Genomic DNA, 21,401 nt, shown 5'->3' on the forward strand with positions numbered 1-21,401 from the left:
TCTGCCAAACAGAATATTTAAGTGAGATTATTTAGTTTAGTTTTGACCCCTGCAGGGCGACGGTTTGCTGTTTACAGGCTTCCATAACTTTAATATCATGCTTTGAAGCCGTGAGAGTTCATTTATCTGTACAAATTATCAAAACAGGACTAAAGAAATGAACTAGAAGTGCTTGTGTTCAGGGTCTCTCACCTTCTTGTTGAGTTTGAGCCATGTGATGTAACCTTTGCTGTCTGTGTACTGCAGCCCAAAGAACCAGATCTCCCTCAGGCCCACCGTCTTCACCACCTGAAACAACACACACACACACACACACACGTTTCGCTCTTATTGTCAGTCGACAGAGTATGATGGAGACGTCCCCGACTGCTGGGTGAGGGTACAAGACAGTCAACCAGACTTGTATATGGAGCTTTGCTCAAGGCTCCAATAAAATCCATCAGTAATCTCTGCAGGAAACGTGCATTAATCAACACATAGTACAGAGATCACATGTAAATCATGCTTTAGTGAATCACTTCATATGCTAATTTTCAGGATTCAGTTGTAACACGTGACTGCAGCATTTAACGACAGTAATAACACCACGGCATCAGTGGGGTGTGCAGCCAGGTCCGGGCTGCGGGTCGGGGTCAGGGCTCTGTGCGGGCCAATTAGGTTCTTACACAACAAACAACTCGTGTCTTTATCGACTTGGCTCGGTGCACGGGGGCACTGTCACGTTGAAACAGCAACTTCCAATCACGCTGGAAGCACACTGTTTATCTGAGGTCTCACTGTATGCTGCAGCAGAAAGAGTCCCTTCATTGTAGCTAAGGACCCAAATGCACATTAAAAAAAAGGACACAGCCGTCCACTTACTTTTGGCCAGTGTGTGATTCAATTTAAAACTGATTTAGTAATACATTTATGTTGCTCAAACAGCTCCCTTCCCTTTACTTCTAACTTTGTCTTCTCTTCCACACATGCTCTGTCATTCACAAACTGTTGTCCTCTACAGGGAGAGAGAGGAGGAGGAGGAGGAGGAGGAGGGGGGGGGTGTCCCTGAAGGGATGCAGATGCTTATTCAGACCCTAATGTGATTTACACAGTCAATACGATGGCACTCACTAGCACATAATTAACTCTCTCTCACACTGACGCTCACATAAACACATTTAACACCGTGTGTGTCAAATAATCACACACATAAACAGAAGCAAAAACACAAGTTGTTGCACTGACACACACACACACACACATATCTACAAAAAGAGACACACACAAACACACAGGGCCTCCAGTGGGGCTGGGAATGCGGTATGCAGGGACAGCTATGCGGATGCTGAGAGCTCAGTGTGCAGATTTAGAAGTGAAGCCCCAGAATGTGGATTAATGATCTGGGAATGTCGGGATGAGACACAGAGAGAGAGAGAGAGAGAGAGAGAGAGAGAGAGCAAGAGAGAGGGAATAATAAGTTGAGGAGAGATGAGGAAGGACGCAGACATAAAAAGGGACTGAATGGGACTTTTACTTTGATATTAGATGAAAACTCTAGAAGGGTTTGTGATCAAAGTGTTCGTCCTCAGCGGCAGGCTTACATACTGCTGTTTGGGTTAGTCTGATTAAAAAGCTTTCCTATCTCGCTAAGGCCCTTTATCATTCTCTGTGTGTGTGTGTGTGTGTGTGTGTGTGTTTGAGTCAGCTTCTAGGTGTTTATATTTAGCTCCTCAGCCTTCTTTATCAATGGAGCTCTCTCCTCATTCAGGTGAATCTGCACCACTTAAAAATGAAACAGCTTTTACGGCTAACTGAAGGCTACTTCTTGCACGAACCATTATCACTGTTGGAGCTGTAACATCCTGCTGCACGTAACCTCGACACGCTGCAGTTCAATCATCACGAGGAGACGCAGGAGTGCACGTGCATGCTGAGGAAATATTGCTAATTGGAGGTGATCAGTTTTCGATATGTACACCGAGGCGCTGGCATCGGGGTCAGCATCAGTAATCCATGATGCTGGGTTTCTTCCAAAGAGGAGGCATCTGCTTTACCAACATCTATTTTTAGCTCACGGACATATGAAACTTCACTGCTGAGCTCCGCCATTACTTCTACCCCCGTCAGCTCACTCCCTTTTCACGTTCTGTATCGTCTCCATTGTCTTTTAGTGGTCAGTTCACTCTCTTCCCTCAGGTGCGGTCGAGTTAAGATTACAACTGAAACTAAAAGGTTATTTTCACCTTTATTTTTTTTCAATTAACTTAATTGTTTAGTCTATAAAATGTGTACCTTTGAAAATAAAGTGGTGAATTTAAATCGTGAAAAAGCAGAAAACTGTTCATGAAGTAATCGATTAATCAAACAGCTTCTTCTTTCAGTCTTTCTTCAAACAGAGAGACGGTTTTTAAAAGGCTGTTGCTGGACCCTGACTGGCCGTGCTGGAGATATGGTGATGTGACACTGCACTGACATCCACCACAGGAAGACTAAAAACGTGTAGATAAGTCAGCTACACATCTATACTGTCACGCAGTACAGGTGGGACTGTTGTTCTGAGAAAACATGTGTGTGTTCTTCCATAAACTTTCCTTGTTCACCACTAAAAGCAATTCTGTGATTTGATCTCACACTTTAAAGCAGAACTCACACAAAAGAGCAATAAAAAAAAAAAAAACCCAAAGATCTGCTCTTTCATTCTCCTCCTCCTCCCTCTGATATCACCCCAAGCCGAACAAACCTTTAGAGCCCGACATGAAACAATGCTGAAAGCTGCCCTTTCACTTCCCAGACACACACACACACACACACACACACACACACACACACACACACACACACAGGCCACTCAACACTTGCATCCACTGTCTCCTAAAAGCTCCCAGTTCAGACAAAGAGCACTTTGTGTGTCATCTGTGCACAGAACCAGTACCAACCCAAACTCAGCCAAGCACCCGATGGCACGCACACACACACACACACTCACACACACTCACTTTCAGCATTGCTTTTCATTTGTAATGGAGAACAAACCACACAGATTCACTCTGAAAGACTAAATCTGAAGATGAATTCTGACTCTAAACTCCCCCCGGAGCACATTTTTGCACCTTCCTAGCTGCTGTTGAAGTGTTTGCCCTCACAGTCCAATGGGAGATCCCCGTCCTCGAATGGATGCACCTGCATGTGTCTCTTACCTGGTCGTAGAGCTGCTTGCCTGTCGTGTTGGGCTGGATGGCAAATTCCAGCTCAGCGTCCATGGTGGTGACACGCACATTGATCTGGTGAACAGAAGAAAACACTATTAAGTAAACGGGACAATGAATAAACGATGTGCAGAACTCAAAAAACACTGTGAACTCCCTTTGGAACCTAAAAATATTCTCCCTGGTTTTGTTGATGTTGTTAAAAAGTCTGATTTTCACTCTAAAACTCTTCTACACTCCTCTTTCTTCATCCATTCATGTAATAACTTTATATTTCCAGCGTTTCTGGAGAATCATACAGATTTCCTGACTTTCCCTGACTGGACAATAAAATCCAGACTGGTTGTGTCGCAGTGCTCCATTAAGAGAACTCCAGGAAGAGGAATCCTCAAACAACAAGGAGTCGCCAGCAGATGGTGTTAAACACACAGAGGTATTTGCCTTAAGGAAAGTTCATGCAGCCATTTATTCCTAATGCTTAGAATAGGAACAACTTTGTTCTTATAATGTTGATGCACTTAGGACAAACATTTTATTTTGAAAGGATTTGTACATATATATATATCAGTATAACTTTTGTATGTGTGAGGAAGAGATGAAGCTCATTTCACTGCTGCACTCTAAAGAGTGTTTACTGAATATCTGAAGGCAAACATACACAACAAAACTGTGCAGGAAAGGTTCAGCTATATATAAAAGGACAAACAGTGGAAGGAATAAAGCCTCTGACCTATTGTGACCCTCTACCGCTTGCCGGTGGGACAGCCTGTGCAAGCTGTGTGTGTGTCTTCTTATTAGACTGCTATAAATATTCTTCACCCTCAGTGAACACACACACACACACACACTCTGTGTTACAGCCAGTGTCCTTATAAGGCACCGGCTGTTTACGCTGCTCATCCTTCTGCCAGGAAGCAGCAGAGAATTTGCTGCTTTCACTTCACTCTAATGAGGAGGAATTATTAGGAAAACTCCACTTAGCAGACCCACAGGCTCCACCGTAGCCACACATGGACTTTAATTACGCTCTGATGTATGAATGTTTAATAGAAAAATAACCTTGAGCCCCCAGAAACTACAGAGACGACGGCCTCTGCTGAGAAGGATTTCTACTGGCTCCACGGGGCGTCTGCACTTAAACATGAAACAGTGAAAGTTTCAGAACAACAATGTGGAGAAAGGGTCAGTTCTTCTTTGGCCAAAACGTCCTCTGAACCCAGGATGCTGTTTTCTAAATGTTTTCTTTAAACTCTTTTTTAATGAGATAATGAGCACCAACGTTAAATCTGTTAAACTTTGCTTACTTGTTTCTCTGCTTCACATAATCTACATATATTTTTGATGATGGGGAAACTGTAATGAATTCTTAGGCCCGTTTCTGCTTCTACATTTTCTTAATCTGTGCAAAGAAAACTAAACTCAAATTCAGGGGCATCATTTTGAATTATTCATGATGATAAAATAAGTAAATATTTCATTGCCGCTGGGAAGGCAGCAGCGAGGTACAATGGATTACTGCTCAGCTGCAATAACAGGCGCAAGAAGAGAGCTGGTACAGCAAGGGATTCTGGGAGTCTGGGAGTCTTGCAGTCAGGAGTGACTTACAGAGCCAAACATGAGCATCTGGAAACTTTATTCAAGGCTGCTGCCACATCGAGTCCCGTGTTACTGTGAACATGAAGACACTTTTCACAGAGTGATGAGGTGTGTAAGCATGTGTGTGTCTGATATGTTGCAGCATGAAATCATCATAAGATCAGCAGCAGAGCAAGTGTTTTACATTAATCCCTGTGTGTGTGTGTGTGTGTGTGTGTGTGTGTGTGTGCACACCACTGAAGGTGTAAGACGTTAGACTGTGCTGTGGTGTTCTGTGCTGCAGTAAGCAAACCCAGCTGCAGTGAAACCAACTGACACTGTCCTCAAGTAACCCAAACTGAGAGAGAGAGAGAGAGAGAGACCCAGAGAGAGAGAGAGACGAATGAGGTAACAAAGGCAATGTAACACCTTGTACCTGCCTTAGGGTTAAAACTTCTGCATCAGTGGGGTGCAGGTGTGTGTGTGTGTGTGTGTGTGTTCGAGATAGAGAGAGACACAAAGACAGACAGACAGACAGGCAGACAGACAGATAAACGCCTACAGTGATCAGAGTGCATCAATCATAAGAAAAAACTAGTGTTCAGGAAATACAGTATCCATAGACGCTCAACTGACCTGGAAAAATACACAAAGACCAAACACACATACACACACACACACACACACTGTTCTGCAGAGAAAAGCGAAGGCACTCGACCCTCCATCATGCCGTCTGAACACATGCGTACACAAACATTTCAGCATTTTATCTTACACAACATGACTTAATATCTAACCAGATGTTTGGAGTTTTGCCTGATAAATTACTTCACATTAATTATTGTATTAAACTGTAAATGATCAATCAACGAGATCAATCAAGACGAATTCTGACAACATCTCTCTTAGTAAATCCGTGTAACTGTGGTGCTGCAGACATGACGTCACTGCAGGTAAGACGGCGCCCATGTAAACAGGTTTGTTGTTTTTATGTGTGTGTTCTTGTGCTTCTACTTATGAAAATTAAATATCCAGTGAGGAGGAAGAATTCAGTCGTGGGTGTGTGTGTGTGTTTTATTTTATTTTTTTTTTAAGTGTGTGTTCCGCATTTGTTCAGCTCCAGATGAGGAAGAAATAGTGAGTGTTTATTAGATGCTGGGAAAGTATGGGAACGCGACCATATGGTGAGAAGTGTGTGTGTGTGTGTGTGTGTGAGTGAGCGAGACAGACATCTGTGTGTATGTATGGGAGTGCGGCCATATGGTGGCTTTACATGCATGTACACACACACACACACACACACACACACACACTCTATATGTGCGCATATCGTACCACGTCATGCGTCTCTGCGCTCTGGCTGATAAGGTCTCCATAGCAACGCCCCTGTGGCTGGCTTAAATGAAATTTTCTACAAAGCCCCGTGGGCGTCCTAAAGAGGGATTTAACACTTGACAGGCTGACCTGGAGAGGATTGACCCCCCCTGAGGTGAGATACAAGCTGCTGAACGGAGAGACGACAGCAAAACAGGAGAGCAAATGATGGTTGTTAAATTATTCATTCATTTCACTGTTGCTTTCTGTTGATTAACCCTTTAGTCTATAGAGTACAAATGTCTGTCGTGGTTTAATAGAGCCCAATGTGACGTCTTGTCCAGCCAACAGGCGAAAACATAAATATACTTCATTAACAATTAAAGCAGAAGTCTGAGTCACAGACGTCAAAGGGACATACAAGACATCTAGACATCTTCATTCTCTGTAACTGACTAGATTTTAATATTTTAACGCTCTATAGGTGCTGTTACAGGTGAGTTACATCACTAACCCTGTAAGAAAAGCCCCTTTAATGTGGTCTGCTATTGTCTGCAGGATGAGCTGTTTCAAATGTGCGAGTGTGAATTTGTATTTGAGTCTTTGTGCCTGCAGAAATCTGGGCATGAGCCGTTTTACCATGCAAGTGTGTGTGTGTGTGTGTGTGTCACAAAGACAGATACAGAAAGAGAACAACATGTTTTGTAGCTGATAGCTACAAAACGTTGGCTGATAAAGTCTGCTGACCGCAGTCCTTTCTGTTACCGTTGACTGACTCCTGCTGCCAAAACCCTTTTTGCTCTATGAGATGTATGAAAAACCCTTTAGTGTCACACATACACACAATAAAGTAAAGTGACATATCCAGTAATGATCTAATCACATTAGAAGTGCTCACTAGTGCTCTACTCATGCTCCTGTACTACTTTTATTGGTGCTTTTATCACTTGTACAGCTGCTTCTGCCAAAACTAAAAACAAACCTCTGGCTATGAACAGGAAGACAGCCACTTCTCCACAGTGGTGGTATATGGAGCCTGGAGCATCTGGGGCAAACGGCTTCATGATTAAGGGGGAAAACTGTAACACACCGACAAATAAATGTTCCCTGGTGAAGCCGAGTTCATGCAGAAAGCTTCTGCATGCTGCCAATTCTAAAACATTCATCATAAATATCCACTGGAGTGGATGAAACCTGGATCAATCTTTTTCCCTGAGATCTCAAACTTGTCCTGCACACCAAGGAAACGTGTGAGTTTTCCACTTCAGATCAGAGGGACTGTTTTTTTTACACTGAGTTAAGCGACTCCTCTGAGTCTGCAGGGATAACTCCTTCACACACATTGTTTAGAGGGAGGTTCTGTATCTTAAACACTCAGGTAGCTCTGATAAATATTTGGATGACATGTGGAAATCAGGTTGCTGATTTGCCCTCCTAAGCATACAGCAAATCCCACAACAACAACAACAACAGCAGCAGCAGCAGCTTCTAGCACACAGCATGCAACACAGACGCTAAAAACAGATCAGCCTTCAGAGTGAGAGCCAACCAGCTCTACTCATTGGGAAGCAAACCATTGACACCACTGACTCATTCAATAACCACCAAGGACACTATTGGATTATGCTCAGCTCCATTCACGGGTGGGTTGGGTCGCTTTCTGGTTTTGTCGCTGCGATCTGGGGAACAAGCTTCAACTGGTCTGATTCCTGCACAGCGACTGAACTGGCATTTGTGATTATCTGCTCCGTCAGCAACCTGTTTCACACACACACTCTTAAAGGTGTTGATTATCTTTGAAAAAACAAAGTTTACTCTTTGAATGTGGAATAGAGCCTCACCAATAATCCTGGCTGGCAGATTTATGGGTCAGTTTCATCAATAAGCCAGAAGAAACTGCAGTATAGCTGTTAAAGAGAGGCTAAATTATTATTTTACAATTCTTTAAGAACCAATTTCAAAGTCAGCCTTATCAAAAACGTGCTGATGTTAAAAGTATCAAAGAAATAAATTGATTTTATTTCTTTTAAACCCCAAATATTGATAATAAAACATTTTAAAAAGCTGCGTTCATCAGGCTCTTTGCCTCCTGCCCTGCTCTGATTTAGCTTCACTCTGTCTTAAACTTCTTGTGATGAGCTGAGAGTTTATATTTTCAACATCTTTCTGTTGACAAACCTTTGGGAGAAAGATTTACTGCACAGCTTCTACTAGGAAGTGAATGTAAACGATTCAATATTTCTAGACTACATTCATTAATCTAAGAGACATGAGACGTAGCTGTGGGACTTGTGACTTATGGACGGAGGCTCTGGGGAAAACAGACTTGCAGCTCTCTCTCTCTCTCTTTTTTTTACCAGCATCCTCCATGAGTCCATGTTACTCACAACAAGTAGTGACAGCTACATAGTTGGCTGGTGCGTCCGGGCAGAGGCCGCCCACGCAATCCAGCCCACCTGTTGGCCATGTTTGTGTGTGAGAGAGAGACTCAGACAGCCATAATTAAAAGCTGTTGGTAGCTAAGCTGGTTAACGGAGGCTTTATAGGCAACCAGGGCCACGCTGCCTTCTTCACCTTTTCTCTTCTGTCCTCTTCTTCACCTCCACTGCTCCCCCTTCGCCTCTCCTCTTATCTGCTGAGAGTTTTCCCCTCTCCATCACCCTCCTTTTTCTTTCTCCTGTTTTCTATTCCAACGTTTTAAGCTCCTGGCACGTGCAGAGATGTGATTATTTATTGAGTGATGCTTTATTTTCCAGCACAAAGAGAGGTGTGAAGTGAAGGACGGATGAGTCCAACTAGTCCTGCAACCGATGCTTTTCAAAGCCCAGAAATTACTCAAGGATCTGTGGGCTTGGACTGGAGTAGGAGAAGTCAGCGTGACACAGCTTTGCCTTCAGCGGTGGAGGGAAAAAAAAAAAAACACATCTCCAAGCAAGACTGGAGTGATAAGCAAGAAAAAGCAGCAGTAATATTGCCTGTGCTTAAAAGGAAACAGAGATAGATTTAGATAACTGTTTAGTCTTCGAGTTCCTAAAGTTCTCACGTTGTTGGAAAAGCAGCAAATCACCACCTTCCAAAGGCAGAAACCAGAGAAGGCTTGTTTCTTTTTGCTGAAATTATCTGATTCAATTCAACTGATGGAGATAGTTGATTAATGAGCTCTGACTAATGAACCCCCGGCCCCAACACACAGGCCTGTCCGCAGACTTCTGGCCATGCAGTGTATCTTTGTAGTGTTTCATGCTGACGCTTCAGCCGTAGAGCTTTTCTGGTACATTCCACTGAAGCAGTGACTGAATTTAGTCAAGGTTAGGGAGATGAGGTGGGGGGGTGAACTTCACACCCTCTCTCTAATTAGATTTAGTGACTTGGATAATTCCCATTATGTAAATGAAAATGGCCCTCTGAAATATTTAAAGCCTCCAGCGCAGCCCCCCCATCACCATCACCATCACCAGGAGGGGCAACATGTGCAAAACGCAGCCATAAATCAATAATGTACGATGTCCCACCGCATCTCACACCCTGGATTAAAAGTGTGCTTACACACACACACACACACACACACACACACACACACAGTGAGCATCAGAACAACAGGCTTTCCACTGAAGCAGCAGATATACTGATACAATAAATATCCATTAACACATGTACAGACTTGCACACACACACTGACCAAAACATGGGAAATCAATACATCGTTGAAAAGATTCTCCAGCAGCATTTAACCCCCCAGGGTGTGTGTGTGTGTGTGTGTGTGTGTGTGTGTGTGTGTGTGGATGAGTTGAATGGGCTTTTTTTCCCCCTGTATTGTCTCCATGTCTCCTTTCTTTGCCCTCCACCCTCTCAAATCCATTATTTGCACTTGTCTGGGTCCAACTACAGCCCCTCACAGACACACACTCGACGGAGCTGCCAGGTTGGATGCGGCAACATTTCTGTATCGCTATCAACAGGACGGTGATGTCAGATTAGGGTGAAGGCTGCAGCAGCACGAGGTCAAACATGCAGGAGGAGTAAAGGCACAACTCATCCCACCTCCTGGAACCACTGTAACACATGGATGATCTAAAGCACTGGCTTCTGTGCACACAATCAGTTTAACAAACATGTGAGCTCCTGGAGTAAAGAGATGAATAAAGTATCCATCCATCCGTCAGCAGACAGAGGAGGCCAGTAATGTTACGTAGTACATATCTGGTAACAGACATCATGACTGGGGAGGCGAGGTGAGAACGTAAGGAGGGTTTGAACATCTCTGTCCAGCTTTCTTTACATTCTTCACACAACTACATCCATCAATCTTCATCTGTATATAAACGAGTGCGACACCGTGAATGCCTCTGGGGAGAGACTGACCTTATGTGTGGCCCTTAATCATGTCTCTCCCCCTCTCTCTCCCCCTCTCTCTCTCTCTACGAAGGCCGGCTCTTCACTCCTCCTCTGAGCGCACACAGTCTGAACAGCCACAAACACAAGTCAGTTGTACAAACTAGCTCGTTTCAGGGGCCACGGTTCGTGTTCACAGCCTCGAAATGTGCTGGAAAACTTCACGGGGACGACCTGATACTAAAGTCTCAAAATCCTTTCACATATTTCTGCAGATGTTTGACACGTCTAATAACTGTTCCTCGTGACCTTGATGAAGACCTACCTCACGTTGGCCATGTTTTCTTTGTCTTGTTCTAAACCAAATAATAAAAAGGCTTTTAAATCGTTCCACTTCAGACCTTGAAAAGAAAAAAGGATATTAACTACTCTATTTGTGTTCACAATCCTTGTTTGTCTATGAAGGCGTACGGAGGCGTTCAGCCTGATATTTAATCTGTATTAGTTTCAAAGGTGTGGCTCTGTTCCTCGGCCTGCCCTTGACCTCCCCGTGGAGGGAAACTGCTGCTGAGTAGAAGTGCAGGAAAACGAGGACTGAAATTAAAAAACGTTTGTGTTGAGTTCAGCTGTGCAGTGGACAAGCTTTCCTCATTTGACGGCTTACATCTAAACCCTGAAAACTCTGAACAAAATGCTCGTTTGTGATTCTGAAAACTCTGAAAATTAAATATTTAAATGATACAATCCAGCTGATTCGTTATATTCCACTGAATCAAAGCACGTTTGGGGGATTTGTGTGCAGATGGAAGATCAAGTCGGCTCCTTTGTTTCCTGATGTTTAGGACTCATCAAACACAGAAATAGATTTTTTTGCTCTTCTTCTTCTTCTTGATTTGATTAAGTTGCCTCCTGGTTGTTCGACGCTCCCTCTCTGGTAGCCTGCTGACCCCCTTTTTCTACAGCCCCCCTTTGAACAATAAGAAAGATGTGAATGCCAGGGGACACCCATGTTGTGTTCGGGGTGCATGTGCGCACACAAAGACCATTAAAACACAGCCTTGGGGGGGGTTATGACCCAGACCAGGTTCACTTTTTAATGGTCTGCTAGGGGCTAACAAGCTTCTAGCCTGTCTGAGACAACAGACTGTTTGTAAGTGCTTCGGTGAAACACAGACTCCTTGTGAATGGTTTACTTGCCGCACCTGCAACATTTTGTGCTTTTGCTGTCGTTCATTAGCTGCGAGCTAATGCAGCTTCTAATGATCATGGAGCCCGTCTGCAGGGGCCACTCTGCTTTAGCTTTTTAATCCGATGTGACATTTAAGTGTTTTGGTGGCAAAAGCAGGCAGAGAAGGCACAGGTGAAGCGGTGAAAGGGCTGATGTGTTTACTGTCCTGCTGGGCTTAATGTCAGAGTGGAGCCTAATGTAACCGGAGTGGGAGTTCCCCTCGAGGGCGGCTTGGGTGTCGTTTTTCGGGACTGGATATGAACAAAGTGCCTGTCACTCAGTCTGCTCCCGAATCCTCTTTTATCCCTTTGTGTGCCTTTTTCTTCCCTACGGAGTGTTGTGATCATCTGAGCTTTACTTATTCGCTCCTACTTTCTCTTTTGCCCACACTTGTATATTTTCTCTCTCTGTCTCTGTCTCTCTCCACACGGCTCCATCTCTCATCTCCAGACACATCCAGCTGTTTCTCTCTCTGATTCAGGTCAGTGACTTGTTGGCTCTGTTGTTTCTCAGAGTCAATGCAGCTAAATCACTTTACAAAATATAAATTATGAATGAAATGCTCTCATTCATGCTCTCAAGTGTTTTTTGATGTTGGGAAAAGTCTGGAATATTAATTTCAGGGATTTCCATGTTTTGACCTCAGCTGATTAGAGCTCCTTTAAGTTTTGGGAACATTGTATGAAACTGACCGAGAAAATAAACTCAAAATGTGCTGATTGTCACCTTTAAAAGTCTTTTTCATGCAAACTCGCTCTGCTCATGTTATTTTTTTATGGAGTTGTTTCCTCTTGTCCCTTCTTTTCTCATCTCCCTCTCTCCCTTGCTACTTTTTTTTCTTTTGTTTTTCCACCACATGTCTCTGGTCTCTTTCCAGGAATTAGGCCTGGCCTAATTCCCCTTTATTGAGATTGATGGAGCCAGGGGTTCGGTACAAGCGCTGGTTGCCTGTAGATAACTGTGTGTGCTGCCAGCACGTACAGTCTGCAGGACTGTAAACACCCTGCAACATAAAGCTTCCTATCCTTGCTGTGGTTTTTCACTGACCTCTATCAGTCTATTTTTAGTTAGTGTTGAGTATTAGAATTTGGTGTAGGCTTACAAGCGGGCCCCAAATTGCTTTAAATGACAAAACTGAGAATGTTACAGACATTAAACAGATAATCAGAATAACTCTTGCATCTGTAACAGTGTTAAAAATATAATAAAGGTAAGGTGATAAAAAGGTACAAATGGCTTTACAGCCATCAGACTATCACTATAATCCTGTTATTCAAACTGCAACGCAACGCCTGTATGCGTTTGTGTCACAGCTACATGAAAGCTCCCACTGTCCTTCAGGCCAAAAATAGAGCAGAGAAAGCCCCCTTTGTGTCTGCGGACTGCAACAGACAGGACAGTGACCGACTGTTGTGCTTCTGTGTGAATGTGTGTGAGCATGTTTTCCCAAAACTCTGTGTGCCCCCCCCCCCCGTAACACATTATTCTGACTGGGAGAGCTGATGACACAGGAGGTATGAACGGCACCACAGCAGCCGATTCATGCTGCACTTTAGGAATAAAGGCTTTTTTCTGATTGTTTCTTCTTTCTCATCAGGGCCTGAACATCCAGAACTTGCAGTCAACCTCTAACTCTAAGCCAGAAACTTAAAGCTCCTGAGTACCATTCAGCCTTCAGTTGTTTGGAACCTGTCACAACTAAACTGGAAGCAGTAAAGAGTTTCTAAAACCTCCCCTCACTTCGTGGCCTTGACCAAATCAGCTAGTTGGTTGTATGTGATCAACCCTGAGATCAGCTTTGTGCAGACTCTGGATGCTCCACTCAAACACATCTGGACCAGTCGTTTGACGACCATGAAAATAGGCTTTAAGATGTTATGATCACAAAACTCCCAGAACACGCCACAGATACAGCAGCAATTCTTTAAAACAGGTCAAATACAGGTAATAACTATAAATTTGTGGCAACAACTCGTTGAGATTCTGCACTCTGATGCTGAGGAATGCAGAAGGTGAGGGGGGGGGGGGGGGAAACCTTGTGGTTTTAAGAGAAGCGGTACAGGCACACAGAGGCGCTCTCGAGCATGTCGGGTACTGACCGGTTTGGGCATCTTTCTCCTCTCTCCGCCCGTCCCCTGCTGCTGAGAAAACAGAAAGAAGTCGTCCTCCGTCTTCGTGCCTCCCTGCGGGGCACCAGCGCCTGGGACACAGCAACAACAGAGAGAGACAACATGAAAATCTGAGTCAAAGGCAAAACTAAACATATATGATGGCATCAGTACAGAATAGTCTGACTGAGACTGAGTTTGGCTCAAAAAGACTTTTGTAAGCACATAAGCTTACACACATTTTTACATAAATTGTGCTCACGTCTCACGATTAGTTTTCTCACCATCAGTCATTAATCACTTAGTCTATAAGAAGAGAATAGTAAGAAATCCCCATCACAAGTTCCCAGAGCCCAAACTGATGTCTTCAAATTGTGTGTTTTGTCCAGTCCAGAGATATTCAGTGTGTAGTGATGTAAAACCTTTAGAGCCAGAAAAAAAACAACTGGCAATACGAAAAGACACAAGTGTGGATGAGACCGACACAGATGTACCGAATGTCGACAAGAATTCTTAAATTCACATACTTCTCCAAACAACAACACAGATAAATTAAATCAGCTGCTCTTAGCAACCAGCCCTGGTTGGCTGGGTAAGTTATGCTACAGCCTGCATCCCTGAGAAGAACTCATTAGATTGGCTTGAAGGTCAGCGACTGAGCCCACAAGTGTCGACCAGAGAGACACAAACAGAACCATTCATGTTACCTGCTGCTAAACTTCTCCACCTGGACGTGTATCTGCACATGTACCGACATAAAACAAAGCATGCGCGGCTGTTTTGGAAGACAAATGAGGCCAATACAGAAGGAACGGGGACAAATATATATATACACAGACAGAAATGTAGAAAATAAAGAAAATGTTACCGCCTCTAAATTGTGCTCTAATTTAGAAGTCATTTAGTTGATCTCTTTGAGGCGACCTTTGACCCGCTAGGCCGTATTTGTATAAAGTGATGGTTATCTAGACTGTGTGTGTGAGTTTGTTGAGAAAAGCACGTCAGCTAAATGACTAGACGCTAAAATAGAAGGAGCAGTTGGTAGGTGTCCCATAGGTGCCAGATCTTTGTGATGCGAGAGGCCAGAAATAGACCTTTCTCAAGTGTCAGCGCAGAGAATTAAACCAGGTTCAGTCACAAGCTGAGGGCAGAAACACACCGTCACACTGGAGGATCTTCACTGTACACTGCTCAGTTGTACCGTAACACACCAGCCAAGGCTCATTGATCAGTGGTTTCAAGGCGGTCCTTCTGTAGACCTCTATGTGGTTTGGTCTGAGTGATCTATTTGACATCAGTAGTGCCAGTTACAAACTAGCAGAGCTGTCGAGCTCATACAAGTTGATGTAGGTCACAGATTTCTTTCACTGTCCTTCAACTGAAAAGCTTCTTTTTCCATTAAAATATTATTCCAGACAGAGAACATTAATTTCTACATCTTTAAAATGCATTGAATATTTCTGAGGCCAACTGCAAATTTTATAATCACATCAGAGAGCATTAAGAACATAGAATGAAAAAAAAGTGGCCCAATTCACCCCTGAAGTTCTCTCTTTCACATTAGTCTTGAGAAAATTCACTTTGATGTGCCACATAACTGTGGGGTCTGTCCTGCAAATCAATGCACAGCTCAGCCAGACCCACCGGGGCCAAATCCTGGGGGTATCTGAGGCCTGAAATATGTCAAAGTGAGGAGTGGAAACCAGACCAAGCTCATCCTCACTGCACAAGCACGGCTCTGCTGGCACACACAGTTAGAACACAAGCCACCCAACGTTATTTCAAATCTTCTACACTGAATTCAAAGACATTATTTTACTAGTGTCCTAACAGGAGAATAGTTGTCATGCAACGGTTACATCTGTAGTGTTAATTGCTGCACAGTGTCTCAGAGACCAGGTCCTGCTGAACCAGACCACTACATGCTGCCAAGTTGGACCTGAATGTGACTCCAGACTGTATTTTTGCTTCGTTTCTTCCACTACGTCCCTTTAAGCCGACCAGGCTAATGTCGTGCACCGACTACACTCTCTGTCCTGCTTCTTTTTCCCGACGTACGCAGACGACTGAGAAAGAGGACTTCATTAATCTCTTATGATTCAGACTCTTTCAAAATGATTACTGCCGAGGCCAGAGCAGCTCCTCTAGGTTATCTTCTAGCAGCTCAGAGAATTGAACCGGCATCTTTTATAGTCGACGCAGAGATTAAACTAATTAACCGTTGCTCCTCTAAGTCCAGCTGTTCCTTGACTGCAGATAAGAGCACCACACACATCCTAAACGTGTTGTTGAACCTGATTTCATATCAGCCACGTATAAGTCAAGACACTGAACCTTTATCAGCGTAAGTCCCTTGGCTAAATATCTCAAATCTAATGCAGGCAGACTTAATAAATCTGCACAATATGCAGTGAGTTTATCAGGAGCGCCTCCCTGTGCAGCTTCCCTCCTCCTCCGTCCTCCTTGTCTGAGGTGAGAGACGGGGAGAGAGCGAGGAGGTGAATAGTGCACTGACGGGGGAGCGAAGGGAGACGCACATAAGAATTCAAAGCTTGCCTTGGCCCATATACCTGCAGCCAGGAGATAGGCCAAGACACTGAATACTAAACGCACTTACAGACTTAAAGCTGTCTCGTTGCTTCCCTTTGAAAACTGGAATGTAGAAAGTTAAAAGTTAAAGATGATGGATCTCACTTTCAAAAGGCCGGCGTGAGCAGGGCTTCATTAACCCGGGCTGCAGGTTTTATCGTATTCAGAGCACGCAGGGCTCCAAACGTTAGGAGCAGAGGTGTCGCCTAACTTTTTAAAAACTGAAACAACCATTTCTGACCAAAGGAAATGTTGCATTTGACATATTTTTGGTTGCAAGTGAGACCAAAATGGCCGCAGCCTGAGCCCTGAGATATATTTAGGACAAAATGTGCTAATCTCTTATGTCCGTCTTCAGTTCTAACAGCCACCAGACTGATAACAGAGACTTTGTTCTGCATTCAGTGAGGTGAAAGTGATTACCATCTACCAAGTGTAATAGATTTAGGTGCTCCAGGCTTTAAGGAAGCACACGACCCCCTGGCCCACCCCCCACCCCCCACCCCCCACCCCCCCCCACACACACACACACACAATAAAAGCTGTCCAAAAGAACACAGGTCTGCTCTGTTTGCAGCCCACTACCTCATAAAGCTGGATGAAAAAGCCTTCGGGGTGTGTGTGTGTGTGTGTGTGTGTGTGTGAGACCAGAGGGTCACTCCCAGGCGGATACAGCTTCCAGGTCATCACTCATGCAGAAAGAACCTCTGCTCTCTCTGCACATTACACTTTCATCTCGCTCTCGCTTCGTCCGAATCTCAGATCACTGATGCACTTTACACACTTTCACAGAGCGTCCTGTAATCCTGCTTTACTCATTCCTCCTCCTCCTCCTCCTCCTCCTCCTCCTCCTCTGCAGTCCTCTACCCTTCAGGACAGTATTCTCATTTCTGATCTTCCTTATCGATACATCCAAACTAAATGACCTTTCACTGAGAGAGTGAAAGTTTGGTGGCTGCTAAACCTCATTTTGGTGTCTGTGGGTGTGATGGAGGGAGTGTATGTGTGGTTTTGTTCAATCGTTGGAGGTCCAAACATCTACACAAAGATATTTTAAAGATGAGAAACATCTGCATGAGTAGATTAAAGCTGTCTGTGCTAAAACTGAGCAGTTTTTAAACGGAGCAATATTTCATTACATGTGTTGTGAGTGACACTATAAACTCTCTGTTATGTGCAAGAGACCGCACACACACACACACACACACACACACACACACACACCAACAGCTGTTCCAACAGCAGGAAACTGTACCAACTGCTTTGCTTGACAACAGAAGAGCCAACAGATTCCTCGAGTGTTCGGAGACGGCCGACTGTCAAACGGCACAAATGGCCTGTTCAGGGTGTGACCTGCAAACCCACATAAACATAAACACGCTGCAAGATTACGCTGCCACTTTAGATGGAACGTTGATGCTGCTTTCTTAGTGTCCCTTCTAAAAAAGATCTTAAACAGGCAGACTGGAGAAAACAAGGAGAACAGCATCAGTCTGGATCTTGACAGTCAACTGTAGCAGTTTAGCTGAAAACAAATGTCCAGTAAGAATAACTAGTAAACACTTAAACACTCTCAAGCTGAGCAAACGTCTAAAACAATATTTATGGAGGAACCACCAACGTTGCTATTTCCTGCCAGGCTTTTTCCCTCTTCGTCTTCAGGGTGGTGTATTCTGCATTAAAATATTCATCTGATCAATATTTACACAGAACCGATGTCGGCCTGGACGGGTTAAACCTGAAACCACCAGACTACCGAGCCAACGGAGAGGAATCGAGGCCTCGTCCTCTCTGTCGGGATATTTCACATCCCAAGTGACTTCTCCTGCTCTACAGTGTCACATGTTCCAGGGAGGCGGCGCAGGAGCGTCGGAAAGGCAGACAAAGAAAAAGAAAGTGAGAGAAACCATCCAGCAGGGGATGTGAGAGTGAGTCGCTCAAAGTGAGAGATGGAAAGAGAAACAGGATCGTGTCTGTCGGTGGACCTGGCTGTGATGTGGCTTGTGAAACTAAAGCGTTTGCTCTCTGTCACCAACTGATACTGACCAAGTACAAACACCCTCCTTTATGCTCCAGAGCTGCAACTAGTGCTCATTTCTTATGATCAGCTCATCTGCAGATCACTTTCTTCATATAAAATGTCAGAGAACGCCTGTTATGATGTCAAACATGCACAGTGACACAGTTTACGCTGATATACGACAGAGAAACAAAAACAATCTTAACATTTGAGAAGCTGGAAACTGAATATTTGGCATTTCTGTATGTACACTTACAGTAAATATCCATGAAGCAGAATTTAACAACTGTGGCTTTGCTCTGTTAATGAATTTAACATTAAGCTCCCTATTTACTGCCCGAGTTGTAAATATAGAAACGTTATAATAAAAATAAAGAAAGAATGAAGTTTCTCCAAAGCAAAACTACAACCAAGTGTAGATTTTAGATTTAAAACTTTAATTATCTAAACCACTGATGTGGAGAAGATAACTGAGTCGTAACTTAAACTGCAGCAGCTTCCTGGCTCTGCTTTGACCTGCTGTACTTCCTTCTCATGCACGTTTGTTTCATCCTCTCTATTATTTTGGGTTTAACGGGGTAAAACAGAGTCACACATTTTCCCCTGGTCAGCTCAGAGAGCCTCTCAGAGCTGACCAGGCGCCTCGAGCAGCGCAGCCACACTGCAGACCGCTGTCAGGCCGTCTCACAGCAGCTGGTGTGTGAAGAAACGCTCGGGATCCAAATGCCGAATCCGAGGCCAGTGTGGCCATTTGCTTTCTCTGTTAATGTGCCTTTGTGCAGAACTGTCTCAGTTTGTTTGTGGATAAATTAGACCGTAACCTGCCCACACCTCTCCTCTCTGTTCCCATAGTTACACTCCTGTGGACTTTCTCTTTCCAAACCGGAAAGATGAGCAGTGCAGATGTATAAAATGGCTCTGGACACGCAACGAGATGAATAATTCTAAACATTAACTCCTTTAGCAGCCAACAGGAGGGACTGTAACTGAATGCAAACCTGCACCAAAAGGTTGCATAACAACAACAACAACAAAAACCACCTCCATTTCTCTGTTATTCACATGAATGTGACTAACACCTCACTCTGCTGCCATGAGATGATTCAGCAGCTGAAGAGAAATCTAAAACCAGCCGTCAGAGGTATCTCATGTCATGATGCGCACAGCCTCTCTCTCAAATGAGTTGTAATTTGGTCCCCGGAGGAGGCGGGGCCGAGAGCAACAGGAGGCTTTGATCGACGGGGACAGCAGCCAATTGAGTCGCTCCCCCCGCTGCAGCGAGGCCAATCAGAGAGTCCCGGAGTCCCTGACGCCATCTGTTTGTGCCAGATGGACCTCCAGCATCATGTGTGGCCGCCTGACTGGGGCTGGATTCAGCCGAACCAGTCCGTGGCACAGGGGTGGGGGGGGGCTGGTCCTGCGTGCTTTCCAGGAGGAACTCACTCAAACTAACTTACTGACGTGGGGAGCAGAGTTCACACCACCCAGCACCACCTCTCCATGTTAATACGTGCATTATTCTCTTCCACGATCCTACAAGCGTAGAGAGCGAGTTGGATGTTTGTCTCCAAGTTGCAGCAGCTTGTAATTTGTTTGAATCTATTCACCCCCCCCTGTGCATGTCCACAAACCTGACAGCGAGGGTAAACACAACTAAGAGCAGCCTGTATGCAGCACCATGCTCTGGAGCTGCTGCTGGTGCGCACAGAGGCGCGTCGTCAGCAGGACTCACTCCGAAAGTTGCAAACGGCGCAAGAAACATTGTTTCCGCTTTGAGCTTTTCAAAAGAGCAGCAGCAGCCCACAGTGTGCAGCTCTGGGGCTGGACACGGCCATGTCCCCCCCCCCCCCACCAACACCACCACCACCCCAGGTGTCACTGCTGAAACAATTAGCTGCTCCCCCCTAAAACACAGGCGGACGCCAAAATGGCAGAGGACATGTAAAGTTTGTGTCTGGCTGCAGACACCTAATATGAGTCTGAACCGCCTGCAGGTCATTCTGGAAAAAAGAAAAAAAAAAAAAAAGGGGCCACGCATCTGATTACCCTGACTACTAATGGAAGCCCTGCTCTGTTGCATAACATCTGAAGTGACACACAGCACCTCGGCGCAAAGTGACACCGCTTCACTCACCCGTCCTCCCGTCCTGAAACGTGCAAGAAGCCGGTTAAAGGCTGAGCTGAGGCACAAAAAAAAACCTCAAAAAACGAGCCCCACGCCGTTAAATAGGTGCGAGCTGTGAAATAAGTTGTGCTGCTCCTCCACGGGCCTGCGTAAAGACACGGGAACAGCTCTGCAGCCCGGGGAGGGAAACAAATCCCCCTGGTTTGAACGGCTTAATGCAGGCAGGCAGAGATGAAGGCGAGCAAACTCACCTCTACCGCCCGGCTGCGCTGAGGATGTGTCCAAGTGTCCCCCCCCTCCAGCTGGCAGCAGTACCTTTTATATCCACAGCGGGTAAAAATAGAGCGTTTCACCTCCGCTGTTTACCGGACACGGCGCGCACCGACGGTGTGCACTGATACGGGCTTCAGCGGCGGAGGCTCCTCCGCCTGCCAGGCTCCAACCACCGGAGAAGAGGTGCAGACAGTCAATATGGCTGACGAACTTACCGTACTGAGGCGTGGTGAGCGGAGTCCTGCAGAGTCACCCCTCCCTCCCTCACCCCGTGACTGACAGTGTGTGGCTGCGGGGTGAGACCCAGGGGTCCCAAACTCCATCACACGGAGGAGGGAGGAGGTTTTCTAGCTTCTGGTAAAGGTTAGGTCACACTTTATTTTGGACAGTTCTCTGCAAAACTTACTCAGAACAACGAGTAACAGTAACAGTGTCATTCCAGGTCCAGTCTGGTCCTTTGGTCTGATGGAAGCTTCCAGTTTGGTGTGAGGGGGAGCAGGTTGTTACTCTCTTAGTGTGTCAGTGAAACCCTTCAGTAAGTAACATGTGTCCCTGTGGTGGCTTATGCAAGTTAAGTAAAATGTCCATTAAGTTATAGCTGATGCTGCAGGGGAGCAGGGGGCCACAGGAAGACAAGGATCCACCATCAGAA

General features: G+C 45.0%; 1 protein-coding gene across 3 annotated transcripts in view; it reads right to left on the bottom strand.

The window, feature by feature from the left end:
- Positions 1-20,983, bottom strand: part of LOC139208115 (radixin) — a 31,800-nt gene extending 10,817 nt beyond the window's left edge. The window contains exons 1-4 of one of the 3 annotated variants that reach the window (XM_070837688.1): positions 20,965-20,983; positions 13,734-13,834; positions 3,177-3,260; positions 193-288 (exon numbers count right to left, since the gene is read on the bottom strand). In XM_070837688.1, coding sequence (XP_070693789.1) covers positions 193-288; positions 3,177-3,260; positions 13,734-13,745 — 192 coding nt within the window. In that variant the 5' untranslated portion in view covers positions 13,746-13,834; positions 20,965-20,983. Of the gene's footprint in view, positions 1-192; positions 289-3,176; positions 3,261-13,733; positions 13,835-20,485; positions 20,505-20,727; positions 20,920-20,964 lie in introns of those variants that run through there. The other 2 variants (XM_070837687.1, XM_070837689.1) reach the window with 2 other exon arrangements.
- Between the last annotated feature and the right edge of the window lie 418 nt (positions 20,984-21,401).

This window comes from Pempheris klunzingeri, chromosome 10, assembly GCF_042242105.1.
Source record: "Pempheris klunzingeri isolate RE-2024b chromosome 10, fPemKlu1.hap1, whole genome shotgun sequence".
Taxonomy (NCBI): domain Eukaryota; kingdom Metazoa; phylum Chordata; class Actinopteri; order Acropomatiformes; family Pempheridae; genus Pempheris; species Pempheris klunzingeri.